Source organism: Rhinopithecus roxellana, chromosome 3 (assembly GCF_007565055.1).
Source record: "Rhinopithecus roxellana isolate Shanxi Qingling chromosome 3, ASM756505v1, whole genome shotgun sequence".
NCBI lineage: Eukaryota > Metazoa > Chordata > Mammalia > Primates > Cercopithecidae > Rhinopithecus > Rhinopithecus roxellana.
In genome coordinates, this window is record NC_044551.1 from 97,530,507 (window position 1) to 97,545,702 (window position 15,196).

At 42.5% G+C, this 15,196-nt stretch overlaps 1 protein-coding gene across 1 annotated transcript in view; it reads left to right on the forward strand.

Moving 5' to 3' along the window:
* The first annotated feature begins 2,277 nt into the window (after window positions 1-2,277).
* The window catches only part of FBXL7 (F-box and leucine rich repeat protein 7), a 430,752-nt gene continuing 417,833 nt past the window's right edge, over window positions 2,278-15,196 (forward strand). Inside the window, exon 1 of the mRNA XM_010374093.2 lies at window positions 2,278-2,808. Coding sequence (XP_010372395.2) covers window positions 2,772-2,808 — 37 coding nt within the window. The 5' untranslated portion in view covers window positions 2,278-2,771. The remainder of the gene's footprint in view (window positions 2,809-15,196) is intronic.

Consider the following 15,196-nt stretch of genomic DNA (forward strand, 5'->3'; position numbering starts at 1 on the left):
TGGCTTTAACTTGATATTAAAGACTTTGAAAAGAGACCCAATCGAAAAGGGACAGTGGCTCCCAGTTGAATAATGGCCAGGTCCAGAGAGGCAGTGGTGTGGGGAGAAGAGAAACTGAAACAACCTGGCACTTACCACCTGGTGACTCTAGACATTTAACTCTTCAGGCCTCAGTTCCTGCTGTCCTTTTTCCGATTTGTAAATTGCAAAGGGGAGACTGAGACCATAAGGGAAATAATAGCATATAAAAAGCAAGTTGTCAACTGTACATCAAACATCAAGAAGAGCTTCCTTTGTTCTACTACTTTACACCCAGTTTATCTTCAAATACACCTCCAAAATGATCAGATCCAGGGTAAGTTCCCTCCATGCTGACAGAAGAATCACAAAGACCAAGCTATAATTTTAATATTTGTCCACCCCCCAAAACTCATGTTGAGATCCCCAATGTGGCAATTTTGAGAGTTAAGACCTTTAAGAGGCGATTGGGTCATGAGGGCTCTGCCTCCTGAATGGATGAATCTATTCATGGATTAATGGATTAATGGGTTAATGGATTTATGGGTTATCACGGGAGTGGGGCTGGTGGCTTTAGAAGAAGAGGAAGAGAGACCTGAGCTAGCATGCTCAGCCACTTCACCGTGTGGTGCCTCGTGTTCTGCCTTGTGTGCTGCCTCCACCAGCAGGAAGGCTCCCGCCAGATGTGCCCCTTGAGCTTGGATCTTTCAGCCTCCAAAAAAAAATTTCTGTTCTTTATAAATTACCCAGTTTCAGGAATTCTGTTACAAGCTACATAAAACTAATACAGACCAGGTGAGCAGAAATTCCCTTTTGCATGAAGATAAAGTAGATGTCGGCTCCTTTCTAGATTGGATTTACGCTTTTAGGTAGAATTTGAGATAACTCACTCTTCCAAATTTTTGATATCTCTACCTTCTTTAGGGCCTATGACACAGGTTTTAGATATAATTTGACAGACATTTAGGAAGCACATAGTGCTGGATTCTAGATATTTAAAGATGAATTAAAATACAGTCTTTCATCTCTTCCGACCTGGACAGTGGAAACATCAGCACGATACAAAACATTTGATAATTTTCTCGAAAATAGATTACATTATTATTTTTTCTTTCGATACATGATATCTAGATTAAAAAATCTTGAAACATGATGTTTTATCCTGTCGTTACAAAAGAAAATTGTAGCAAATAAAGGAAATTACCCAAATAGTATCTGTAAGAAGTTAAGTCACTAACAATTTCTGCATGTGGTCACAAGCCTTTTAAGAAATACGTAATTACAAAGCGCCTGGTTCTGTATTCACGCATCATATGCATATATCTATATATGTATATCTCTGTATACGCATATTTATGTATGTATTCATCAATATACACATTTAATTTAATTCGCAACATCTAACATCTATAAGGAAAAACTGCTGTGTGCTTGCCTCACTACAAAGAAATTTGCACGGTCTTTATTAGGATGTAATGTTATAAAATTCTAGGTATTTACATGAAAAGAGAATAAAACATTAAGGAGCATTTCCTTTTTCTGTTTAATGCAGGGAACACCAATAGGCCATTTTAAAGCTCTACAAGTGCCAAATAAATTTCCAAAAGAGGTTATAATGTTTTAAACAAAGGATAACACCAACCACAAGAAAAAAAAATCACAGAAACGAGGAGAAAATACACTTCCTGGCTCTGAAGCTGTTAAACATTCTGAGCCAGGAAACCTCCTTCACCGGGGCGGGGCAGGGAAAGTCTGGCTCTCCTGGGACCGATTCCCTGCTAAGTCGCCACAAGTTTTCCCTCTCTCTCTCCTCCATTCTCTGCCCCAGTCTCCAAACAGGGAAGTCACAGGAGAATGCCAACGCATACACCTGAAAGGTGTCAGAGTCAGACACGGATGCGTGTTTATTTTAAATGCCTACGCACTTAAAATGGGCTGTACTTGCAGACAAACCCAAGGGATTCCAAATGACGCCTAGAAGTTCATCTTATAGATTGGGTGCCAAGCCTATAAAAGAACAACAGTAAAACAGAGCCAGCAGGACGTCGCTTCGCTCCGAAGGGTTCGCGCGTGGCGCACAGAGACGGTGCCCAAGCTGGGGCCAAGAGCCGGAGCCCCGAAAAGGCGCGCTGCCCCTTTAAAAGGCCGCGCATCTCCGGGCCGGCCTTCCTCCCCGGGGCTCCAGCTGTGATTGACGCTGGGCGGCGAGAGGAGGCGCCTGGCGCTAACAAAAGTCCGGCCCGCGGGCAAGCTGCGCCGGGTCGCCAGTCTTCGCTCGCTCCGGGCACCCGCAACAAGTGGCCGCCGCGCCCTCCCCGGGGAAGCCGCGGGCGCGCAGGGGCAGCCGAAGGAGGCGGCCAAGCCGCGGAGCCCCGGGGCCCACCCGGCTCTGCGCCCACCGGAGGGTATCGGGGCGGGCGGATGGGGACCCGGCGGCGGCGGCGCGGCGAGCCTCTGGGCGGCCCTTGGGCGCGGGCTGTGCGCGGCGCTGCGCCCGCCAGCCCCCAGGGCGGATTCTAAGTGCTGTGGCTGTGCCTGGCCCCGCCTGGAGCCACCGGGGGTGCCAGGAGGGGACGGAGCAACCCCTCCCACTGGAGTGCGGGGACCTCCCCAGGACGGAGGTCGGCCCCGGAGCGTGGGGGGGGATGTGCCGCTAACGGTCCCGTCGGGCGGGCTTTCCTCGGGCCGAGCGCGCAGGAGGTGCGCCGCAGCTATGGAGTGTCCCGGGAGACGGCGGGCATGACGGCGACAGGATGGGCGCGAACAATGGCAAACAGTACGGCAGTGAGGGTGAGTGGGCCGCCCGTCCTCAGACTCCCGGATCGCGTCCCTCCTCCCCTTTCCCTCGCCCTCCCCGCTGGGAAGGGAGGTTCTCGCCCGCGGCCGTGACGCACCCCATTTGGCACCCTGTCTGGGTCACCACCTTCGCCTTTGGCAGAGAGTGACCAATGAGTAGGTCAGGCGCCCCGAGGATGCTTTTCCACCGTGGGGGTCTCTAAGCAACTTCCCAGTTTGGCTTTGGGAAGGCTCAAGTTGCATCTCTGCTGTGTTTCTGAGCACATGTGCCTCAATCTTCCTTCCCTGGGCATCTGGGGTTTAGGAGATGATGGTTTGGCAGATGGCGGAAGACGTTTTTGAAAAATAACTCAGTGAAAAGTTTACCGGGCCTTTGTGCTCCAGCCCCCTGGACTCTACTGTAGCAGGAAAAACTTCTGGAAGGAGAAGTTAAGTTTCCATTCTTTGCTCGCTGCCCCTGCTCTGACAGCTTCATGAAACTAAGCACCTATCAGTCCTGCGAGGCATGGAATGGCTGGGGTCTTTGTCTGGGCTCTCTCGGGGCTCGAGACGGGCAAAGGACCATCTGTTACGTGGGGCTGGAAATTGCACAGAAATATTGCCTGTCAAGTGGGAACTTGGAAGTTGGGGAAACTTTAAACTCCACCTACTCCTAAAAGGATGATGGATGTCTGGGTTGGCTTCTCCTTCCTTTCTCCTCCCTCCTCCCACTCTGCATAAAACCGTAGCGTTGTATCCCAATTAACAGCTAGCCCCTGATATGCATGAGGCAAAGGCATTTTTCTGCCGTTCAAAAGTTAAGAAGGTTTGTGTCTAGTGGGCTTGACTGAAGAGGAGTGAAAGAGACTGGGTCAGTTTTACAGCCCGCCCCCAGAGGACAGTTGGTTGCAAAGGAGGGGCCAGCGCTTGCAGACTGGTAGGAATGCAGGCTAGCTATTCAGCATGTGGCCTGGAGGAAACTCTTATCATCCTGTTCGAAACTTTGAGCTGTGGCCACAGAATGTGGGTGTCTCTCCTCGTTTCTCAGCAGTTTTGTGAAATTACAGCAGAAACCGACCCTACAAAAACCATATCCACAAGAACCTTTTGTTTAAGTCATTCTTTTTCCAGATCATCATGTTTTGACTTCCATATGTGCGTGTGTATGTGTGTGTGTGTGTGTATCTATGTATATTTCCTTAGGCAGTGATTTGAGGGTTTTTTTTTTTACTTTTTTTTTTTTAAAGTTAAAGGCTGCCTTTTTAGATAGCAAATGTGAAAGTATGCCAAAAAAGATTATTGCAGAATCTGGGCCACTCCCCAAAGCGTCTTAGAGTTAATATTATAAAAATTTGCGGAAAAGTAAGTGATTAAGCCTTCTTACTCTGAGTTATTAAAAAGCTTTCAGGACATAATTGTAGCATGTGCTTGTCAATTCTAGGTATACGCTAGTCGAACACTGTCGGAGGAAAAAGACAACCCAAGAGATACATAGAATCACTGCTATGAGTTCTTTCTTGAACAGTCCCCCCGCCACCCCCACCCGCCTCCCGCCCCAGCCCTTCTAATCCTCTGCAACTTGTTCTTATATCCCAGCATTCTCGTATTGTGCAGTGTGTGGTATATGACAACTTCCTGTCTGAACAGCAGAATTTTCAACCCTTGGGAGAGAAAAGGAGAGACAGGGAACTAATGTTCTCCAGCTGTTATCCTTAAATGCTACCTCTGCATTTTCACTTCAGCCGAAGTGAAATTTTACTGGGATCAGATTTAGATGCACTGTGGACTTTTTATAGGAAAAACCTCTTGTGCTCAGCTGATTCAAGAGGACCAATAGGAAGCTTTACAAGGTAACTGTGAGTTTTTGCTAGAGGTACACACTGTGTTTAGTTTTCATCAGCTTTCTTCAAATGCATCGAGATTCCTCTGTTACGAAAACAGAAATAGAAGTAACATGACCTTCTTTTTTCTTCTTTAACCCCCAGCTATACTGTGGCTCCTCCTAAGTAGGGATGTAATATATGTAATGGGTTAAGGTCAACTTTGTTATTCCATGGTAGATTGCAAATAATCTGCTGGGCTCAGGTGTGGCAGTGCCATCTTTCTTATCTAAAATGTTAACATTTCAAAGAAAGTAAAAGCAACCCCTAGACATAGTATCTTCATTATCAAAGCTGACTGAAAATTAAGACAGTTTTATAGAATTAGTGGATTTTCTGTATAGTGTATCTGAAACATAAGGAGGAAATTATCCATGAGTGCATACCAATAAAATACAGTGAGAGATTTATTAAAGCAAAATAAATATGGCTTGAGAAGTACTCTGTACTTCTATATTTGAGCCCTTGTGGATGAACTGCAACCTAACTTAATAGGTAGGCAAGATTGAAAACAGGTCGGGCGCGGTGGCCCACACCTGTAATCCCGCCATTTTGGAAGGCCTAGGCGGGCGGATTACTTGAGGTCAGGAGTTCAAGACCTGGTTGACCAACATGGTGAAACCCCGTTGTCTCTACTAAAAATACAAAAAGTATCCAGGCCTGGTGGCTCATGCCTGTAATCCCACCTACCCGGGAAGCTGAGGCAGGAGAATCGCTTGAACCCGAGAGATGGAGGTTGCAGTGAGCCGAGATCATGCAACTGCACTCCAGCATGGGCAACAGGGCAGGACTCAGTGTCAAAAAACAAAAGAAAACAAACAAACAAACAAATAGCTGAGTCTTGGCCAATCCCAGCAGCCATACTTAAACCAGTCATACATTGCTGAGTGTTCAAACTGTGTTTAAATAAGGCAAACGCCAACCTGTAACCAGTCCAGCTGTTTCTGTACCTTACTTCCAATTTCTGTATGCCATTTTCCTTTTTTTTGTCTATAAATCTTCTTTCACCATGTGGGTGTGCTGGAGTCTCTCCGAATCCACTGTGATTCTGGGGGCTGCCTGATTTGCGAATTGTTCATTGCTCAATTAAATTCCTTTAGATTTAATTCAGCTGAAGTTTTTCTTTTAGTAGATTGCTCGACTCCAAAATATTGGTGTTTGTGTATGTTTCAAAAATCTGCAACTTAAGTATATTTTAATATACTTAATGACAGTTGGCATTGCTATGCAAATGTTTGTTGAATATTACAAATATTGTTGAATTATTAGAACTTTTAACACGTCAGTATTCTGTTGGTAATCTCATTTTCTTCTGCTCTTGGAAAATACCTTTTCATTGAAAACAATTATTCACGAGGCTTACCTTAGCAGATGTAATGGGGCAGAGGCTTCCAACTCAGTGTATTCCAAGGACTAGCGCTATCCGCATCACCGGGGAGCTTGTCAAAAATGCAACACTACTCCATCATTTATCACATGCACGTTAAAGCTGAGAGAACTTATTGTGTAGAGTACAGAGCATTAACTTGGGAGTCTAAAAATTTAATTCCAGCATCAACTCTGGGGTGTTTGTTCTCTGAAGTGAAGAGAGAAATTTCTTATTGACATGACTTGTTATTACTGTTCCTGGAATGTGTAGTCATTCATTTCATTTTGCTCTTATAACGCCGTAAGGGACCACTTCATAGAGATTAACTTTGGAAAGACATAACTAGCAGGGAAGTTAAGACTATTATTGCCAAGAAATCAGTAAATACGCCTCCCACTTTTGTCATCCTTTTTGATCTCTTGTATCTATCTTCCTCACGAACCTCCTCCTCCTCTTCTAACTCAACCAGTCCTGAAATCCTTGCTTTTCTCCATAGATCAAAGGTGTGTGTGAATCAATAATGGGTGTTTCCAAAGTGTTTTGTTTTCCTAAATCCTTAGTGAATATTCAGGTTATTGGTCTAATTTGCAGCCCCGTCTCCTGTTGCTATTAGAGAGACTTGGATTTTACTCCAGGGATGAAGCTAATGTCTACGTGATTAGTATGGTCTGGTAAATTCTTTTATGGAGGGATTTTCGTGTGTGTGTATATATCTTCTTCCATAAAGTGTAAGTCCATGTGTAGAAATCTGGAGAACAAGTTGGGATGCTTCAAAGTCATTAGAACCATTAGCTTTGACTCCAGTTAAGCCAAATAAATCTCAGTTCAAGTAGGAAAAGAGAAGCTGCTCTCCCTGCCTTTTAAGGTTTCTGAGCCTCACCATCACTTACTCGGTGGTTTCAATGTTTGGTTTATTCTGCTTCAGCAGGTCAGAGGCAGTACCACTTGCACTGTTAACAGCTTCTTTGCAAAGCTGAGGATATTGTTAAATTGGGACTGATGAGAGGCCGTAGGGAAGGGGCGAGATCCTTGGTAACTCTGCTGCTCCACCAAAGGCAGTGAGTTCCTGTCACCATCTCAGATCGGTGCTGTCAGATAAGAGGAGAGCCAGTTGCTTGAGAGCATAAATCTTCACAAATCCATTGCCACCTCAGGAAACATATCTTGAAATTATAATAACAATGGCAGCTAACATTTATTGAAAGCTTTCTGTGTCCAGGCATAATTCTAAGCCACTTGCCATGCAGCGGCCCGCTTCATCCCTGCAAGGATCTTATGGGGTAATTACTTGTAGATTCTACATTTTACTGATGAGGAACACAGTACCAGAGAGGATGATTATTTTCCCAAGGTCGTTCAGTCAGTGTAGGCTGAATGGGGACCCGGGGCCAGCTCTATCTAAGCCCAGAGTCATTTATTCATCATTCAACTTAAATATATGTTAACTTTTAACTTCCCGCTATGGGGCCAGGACTCTTAGATTCTTGGGATAAGTCAGTAAACAGATGAAGATCCTGTCCTTGTCATTCATAAACGCTTGTGTGTGTGTGAGCTTATGTGTTGGAAGGAATGGGAACTGGAACAGTGAACACCCACACACAGTAATTCAGTCAACCATGTGGTACATTACAAGGGGCTCAGGTCCCTGAATAAAGAAAATTGTCAGGTTAAGATGATTGGGAATGTGGGTGAAGGGTATTACATTTTAATTAGAGCAGGCACCATGAGCCTTACTGAAAAGTTGCCTTTTACACCAAGACCTGAAGGACATGATGGGCTGAGCTTTGAGGATCCAGGTAGCATGCTGGCTGCTACTTTTAATCACTGTGATAAACCGAGGGGCAGAGAAGTGTCCCCCACATCCGCTGGGGATTAATTCTAAAAACCCCAGTGAATGCCTAAAACTTGGAGAGTACTGAACCTGATTGCAGTCATTCGGAATGTTTCTGTCCATTTCTTCCACCCTCAAATTTAATTGTCTTAATTAAGCATTTATCATGCATGGTGGCTCTAACTTTTACAGTTTGAGGTAGGACAGCAAAGCTAGCAGGGATTTCTTTTTCCTTCACAGTTTATGGATAGAATATTCATTCTTACTGTAGATGTTAGCAGCCTTAGCATACATTTTTTTTGTTTGTTTGTTTCCTTAAGAACTTTCAACTTTTCACTTAAAGGAAGCCCTTTACGGCTTCTTGGCATATTTTAATTGCCTGCATTATTCCTCTTGCACTTTGGGGGCCATGATGAGGTAGAATAAGGGTGACGTGGACACAAGCCCCGCAATACCTCCACAGTCCATTCGATCACCGAGATGGCTATTCCGTGACTTCAGGGCAGGAAGCGTCTACATTGTGGAGATGCTGGACCTCCCAGGATGGTGTGAGATTTCATCACGCTGCTTGGAAAGAACTCAGAATTTAAAACTTAGGGATTGTCTATTTCTGGAAATGTTTATTTACTAGTTTTGAACTACAACCGTGGGTTGCTGACACTGAACAGTAAAACTGTGGATAAGGGGGGCTTCTGTGCAGTTTATGCTTGTCTTAGACAGTTCAAGCTGCTATTACAAGATACCATGACCAGGTGACTTATTAACAACAGAAATTTGTTTCTTACAGTTCTGGAGGCTGGAGTTCTGAGACTGGGGTTCCAGCACGGACAGGTTCTGGTGAGGGCCCTCTACTGAGTTGCAGATTGCCGTCTTCTCATTGTATTCTTGCACGGCTGTGAGGGAAAGAGAGCAAGCTAACTCTCTGGCCTCTTCTTTTAAGGGCACTAATCTCATTCATCAGGGTTCTACCCTTATGACCTAATTACCTCCTACAGGCCCCACCTCCAGATGCTATCACATTGGGGTTAGAGATTCAGCATGTGAATTTTGGGAGGGCATAATCATTCACTCCTTTGCAAAGTGTGAGGGCATAAATTTATCATTTTGCGCAAAGTACAACATTATCAGTCTTCTGTAGTCAGCCAGTAATACAATGCAACAGGGTCAGTCTGGCTACTGGGCATACTAGATTCTTTGCTAATATGTTTCATCCACTTATAACAGATGATTTGTGACTTCATTTAAGGGAAGGAAGGAGGAGGCCCAGGGTGTGCTCTTCAAAGGTGATATCCTATTATTACTTTGACTAGTGAATGCTGCCTGACTTATTGGATATGTGCGTATTGGCCTAAGATATCTCAAAAAATCACCCTAGTTCTGAGTAGAGGTACGTGTTCATCTTTTGCCTCTAGCGACTCATTTCATTCTGATGCAAGTCAGAGATAAGTGATACTGTTCCACTATTAGTTTCAAATAAATTATTAGTGCAGCTAACAATACCATCTTTGGTCTAACAATGAGAAGGTATTTTTCGAGATTTGGGGAATCTTTTTGCACATTTAAAACAAAACAGAAAGTAGAGGTAGCTTTTCTTTTCACTTGGAAATCAACTGACATAAACTGTCTTAACTCTCTTTGCCTTTTGAAATAGAATGGATTCTGGATTGATTTTGAGTATTAAGATTCACTTTTGTCCTGAGGCCATATCCACTGGTATGTCTGAAAGCTGCTTAGATAACTTTGGCTAGCTGTTTGGTAGAAGTGTCTAGGTATTACACATTTTAAGATGGCCTTAGGGATATAATAACATATGTGACAGCATCTGGAATAAAATCTAGAGTGAATAAATTTCTTGAATGGATGAAGGGAATAAATGAAGTTTAGATACTTATATACAGATGCTTCTTGACTTAGGACAGGCTTACGTCCCAATAAAAAAAAAAGTCTTAAGTCAGACAGGGTGCGGTGGCTCACTCCTATAATCCCAGCACTTTGGGAGGTCGAGGCGGGGGGATCACCTGAGGTCAGCAGTTTGAGACCAGCATGGCCAACATGGTGAAACCCCGTCTCTACTAAAAAATACAAAAATTAGCCAGGTGTGATGATGGGTGCCTGTAATCCCAGCTACTCGGGAGGCTGAGGCAGGAGAATGGCTTGAACCTGTGAGGTGGAGGTTGCAGTGAGCCGAGATCACACCGTTGCCCTCCAACCTGGGCAACAAGAACGAGACTCCATCCCAAAAAACATATATATCTTAAGTCAAAAAATGCATTTAATACACCTAACCCACCCAACAGCATACCTTAGCCTAGCCTACCTTAAATATTCCCAGAAGACTTACATTAGTCTTCACTTGGGTAAAACATACAACATCAAGCCTGTTTTGTAATGAAGTACTGAATATCTTCTGTAATTTATTGAATGCTGTGCTGAAAATGATAAACAGAATGGTTGTATGGGTACTCACAGTACAGGTTCTACTCAATGCATGACTTTTGCACGGGGGTAAAGTTAAAAAAAATTGTAAGTTGGGACATTATCTGTACCTTAGAAAATAACATTTGAAGCGCTATCATGAAGAAAGTTAGACTTCAGAGTGCTAAACAAAGAATATATGTAAGTTACAAGAAGTTGTATTTGGCTCAGTCTAAGGAAGATCTGTCTAATGATTAGAGCTGCCCAAATCGTAGCTAGGCTACCTAAGGAAAGAGTGAGCCCTCTCAAACAGAAAGGTGGTCATTACAGCGGAGGAGATTGTGCTAGAGATTTCTGCATTGAGTAAGGGGATCAACTATCTGACCCTGAACCACGTTCCCTAGGAAACATTCTGTCACATGTGATTATGTTTGATGAAGGGTTATTAGTTCTAAGTCATGCTGCTACTTTTTCTCATCAGTCCTTCTCTGTGATATTAGTGAGTGATTAGAAAATACTTCCTTCACTTTTTCTGGGCTAATTATGCATGTGAGTGTATTATACATATGTATTTATGTCTATCTAAATATATTTAGATATTAATTTGAACATGTACCAATTTTCTTCATTTCCTTGCCTTTGGTGGGATATAACCTGCACCAAAAATTGGATTTGATAAATGATATCCTATTTTCAGTGCAGTAATGGATACCAACTAAACTTACAGTGTTATTGTTACTTTTATTACTGTCCTAAAACACGTAGATCTACTAAACCTGAAGCAAGACCCTTAATTGTGTTTATGGTGAATGACTTGAATAAGTTTTTTCACTTCGAGATAAGACTTTTAATTGATGTTATTGGTCAGTGATACTTGATCGGAAGCTACACATTGACTAGAATCACACAAAAAGAGCATCTTTCTCAGGGAGCTCTGAGGCACTTTTGTATAGCACAGGGTCTGCTGGGAGACGCAGAGTGGCAGTTCTTCCTCCTGGTAATAAAATCAGTGGTGGTGGAGCTTCCTCAGAATGTAGCTGCTTTTTTTTTTTTTCTTTTTTATTCCTGATGTAGCTACAGAAATTCAGACCTCTTCTTTCATATCTTGCTGCATTAATCTCTAGATACAATAAGATGTGCTCTAAGGAAGTTCAGAGTCTAACTGAGAAGCTAGGCATGGAGGCAGTGATTTCTGAACAAGATAATCTTCCTGATTCCCAGAAAGACTCTGCTTCCCCAGTGTGCTAAATGTGGACATGAGTGAGAAGTGGGAAGTGTGCCTAAGAATTGAGTTACCCTGTAAATAATGACAACCCTGGACAATGCCTTTAATTCCTGAAATGTCTAAAAGATGCGCCTGTTTTCTAAAAACAAAACCCCAAAACCAAAAAAAAAAAAAAAAAAAAAGTGAGTAACTGGGAGGGAGGAAGTAGAGCACAGGCTCTTGGGAAAAGCTAAATATTTTGTTTAGAGATTCTCGCTGGTTATCCCCAAAACCATCATGTTCCATTTCTCATATGGCTTAGTTCATGGAAGGTGATTCCTGTGGGTTCCGTGTAAGTGAAGACCATGGTATGCTTCAGCAAAGGGGCAGAAAAACCTGGCCTGCCTGAGTGCTTCCCCAGCCTGTGTACCACAGTGAGTGACAGTGGACGCTGGTGGGCAGATACTTCTAAAACATGCTAGTTAAAACCCCAGAGAGGGACAGCTTTAAAACTTTTGACATGAATAATCACTGACCATCTCTGAATTTTCCTGGGTAGTGAAAAATAAGCACATGGTCAGCATTTTCCCCGTTCCGTAGTTGAAGAAGTGTAGACTGTTTCTGGAACTGCAAATCTCTATTAGGTTGTGAATTACATGTACTCGTTCTATCAATTCCTCTTTAAATTCTTAAACCAGTAACAAAATGAAAAACAGTTGTTAACACTGCATGAACTCATAATTGTAACTGTAGAAGCCTTGAGCAATGTGCAGAAATGTTATTAAAACATTTTTTGTTTGCTACCCTTTCTGTGGTAAATTCCTTTGCTGCAGTTTCCATGTAGATGTAGCAGTGAAAAGGGAGTCAAAATTTCTGGAGAAAAATTTCAGGAATTTCTCTGATATTTGTGGATTGGCCCTTTTGCTGTAAGTAAGCCACTTTTTGGCAAGGTGGAGAAGTCAGGAAAAGTCTGCTTATATTCACTGATGTTGAACCTTTTGGTTCTATTGAGTACTGGGGTCAAGTAGTGGAAGCATCTTGGTTAAGTCCAAGACCAAGGGCAGGTCTCACACATTCCAGCTGTCAGTGGTAACTCAGACCCCAGGAAGAAGAAGAAGGTATGCAGCTCAGGGAGGGGAGGAAGAAAGAACATAAAAATAAGGAGAGGAGAGAACAGGACAAATTCAGCGAGATTGGGAATTAGAGCATCAATTGCCTTCTAATATAAAAAGAACAAAATTGATGTTCTACTTAACTCTTAAGAAGAAAACTTACAGGACAAAAATGATTATTAATAGATATTTGGTAGGCTTGGTTATTGCCAAGTTTATTCCATTTTCAATCATTTTAATAATCATAGCCAGCAGTTATTGAGCTCTTACTTGGTGCCACTTCCTCCCAGAGCACCTTAAGTCATTCAGGTAGTGCTAAGGACAGCCATGGAGGCTGGCACTGATGATCGATCCCACGTTACAGTTACCCACACAGAAGCTTAGATGCCGGCTCCCTACCCAGGGCACACAGCTTGTGTGTGGCTGAGTCACACCCGATTTCCCCATGTTTGCTCTGGAGACCACACCCCTCCTCACCCTGCCCATCACCCTCACTTTGGTTGCAGCCCCAATCTTTCCCAGTCTTTCCCAATCTTTGTTTTGTTTGTGTGTTTAAAAGAGTTGCAGCGACTGAGAAGTGGCCCCTCCAAATGACAGTTTTATGGACTAGGTGATCAAAAATGAAAGGCATCTTCTGAGGGAATCTTTTAACTCGTTTTGCTCCCTTTCCAGAGGAAAAATTAACTGCTTCTTAGGCAGCAATCTGCTGACAAACTGCCAGGCTATCCAATGTCTGTAGTAACTCTAGCATATAAAATGATGAGCATATTCTTTAGAGTCCACAGAGTGAAAGTAGAGCTGAGAGGCTGTCCTCCAGGTTCTCCAGGACATTAGTAACTTTTAATTGATCTTTGCACTGGGACAACCCTTTACCTGGGGTAGCCTTTGTGCCTACACACAAGCAAAGGCTCATGGAGGGCTGAGAAGAGTGTACACATTTAACTTCTGTTCTAAATACCTGAGAGTTTATACCTTATATTTTCCTCTGGTTTCAAAGCTATAAATTTAAAACAACAGGTGTTATGGGGAATTATCCCAATATATATTGGAGAATTTGTCCTTCTTTCTCACCAGTCCCTGGCCCAGCCTTCTCCATGATTATGTCTGTGAAATTGCTTTGTAAATTATAAGGCACTTCAGGAATTAATCTCATTTATCATCACAGGACTGGTGGGAGGGGTATTAATCATTATTGTCAGTTTATAGATGAGGAAACTGAGGTCTTGGCAGATGAAAATAGGGACCTGCAAAGAAAAATGGGGAGCCTTTCATCACTTTTGCAGCTCTATTAGGAATAGAGAAGTCTGGGTCCTTGTTGGTCGTCTCAAAACACAGAGCCACAACCCAGAAGTGCAGCTTTGAAATGGTAAATTATGAGAATGCAGAGTGAATTACTGTAAGACAAAGGATCATGACAAAGTGACATTATTCATTAGAGTACACTTCCTGGTTTAAACAACTCGGCAGGGCCTCACTCCTCTGCAAAACTCTGGGACGTTAAGAGAAAGTTATTTTACTATTGGGAAGATCAGAGAATCGGCTCTAAAACTGGGGACCCACAGCCTCACGAGAGTCTTTGTTCTCTTCAGTCTTCTCCTATCCTTTGTTGTTGAATAACTGCATTTCACAGAGGTCTTTGGAAGTGTTTAGGTTCTGGAGTAAGCCCTTTAGGATAAGTTCTTATCAGAACTCATTGCTTTTCTATAATTGTTGAATAGAAATCCATCTTACTCATTTAGTCTTTAATTGCTTTACTTTCCATTCACTATCCTCTAGTTTAATCTCTATTTCTTTTACTGTTTTCTATTCCTTTGTGTTTATTCATTGCTGGTCCTTCCATATATGCACACTCACGTGATTATAACCCCCCTCACACTGTAGGTCTTCAATACAGTTTTGTTAAACGAATAAATAAGGATGGATCTATAGCCATGATCTTTACTGAGTCTAGGAAAAATCCCTGTGAATCGCCGTGTCATATTTTCTGGGAACCTTTCTTAAACTTGGACATTTTACCTTCGTAAAAATAAGTTTCTCTGGATGGACCTGTGTCTTTTTCTGAGGATATTCTAGTTTGGAACTTTATTTTTATCAACATAATTACACTTTCTTATAGATGAAAATAGTTTTGCTTGTCTATTTAAGGAAAAATGAAATATGTATTTTTAAGCGTTGCCAAAGACAGTTGCTGAAGACTTTCCAGCTTCACCCATTTACAGTATTGTTGACTTAACTATTTTCAGTGATTAGTATTGAGTAGCATCTACTATGTATTTTTTTATTGAAAATTATGTTGTTTTGTAGTATTTGTTTTATCTGACTTGGAAATTGGGTTTATATGAAAACTTCAGTCAATCATTAATCTAGAAAACATTTGTTCTTTAAATTAATAAATTATTTCTTTGGCTTAATGTTCTGTCTCTGTGTTAAAGAGTCAGGCTTATGAATCCTTTTAGATTCATATTGATCAGATGTGGCTTTGTAGCTCTAGTTTTCTCCTTTTGTTTTACAAAATACAGAAAAATATTGTGTGTGTCTGGTGTGATTGGAATGATGTCTAGTAGATCTTCTGCCTCTAGCTGCAGCTGCCCA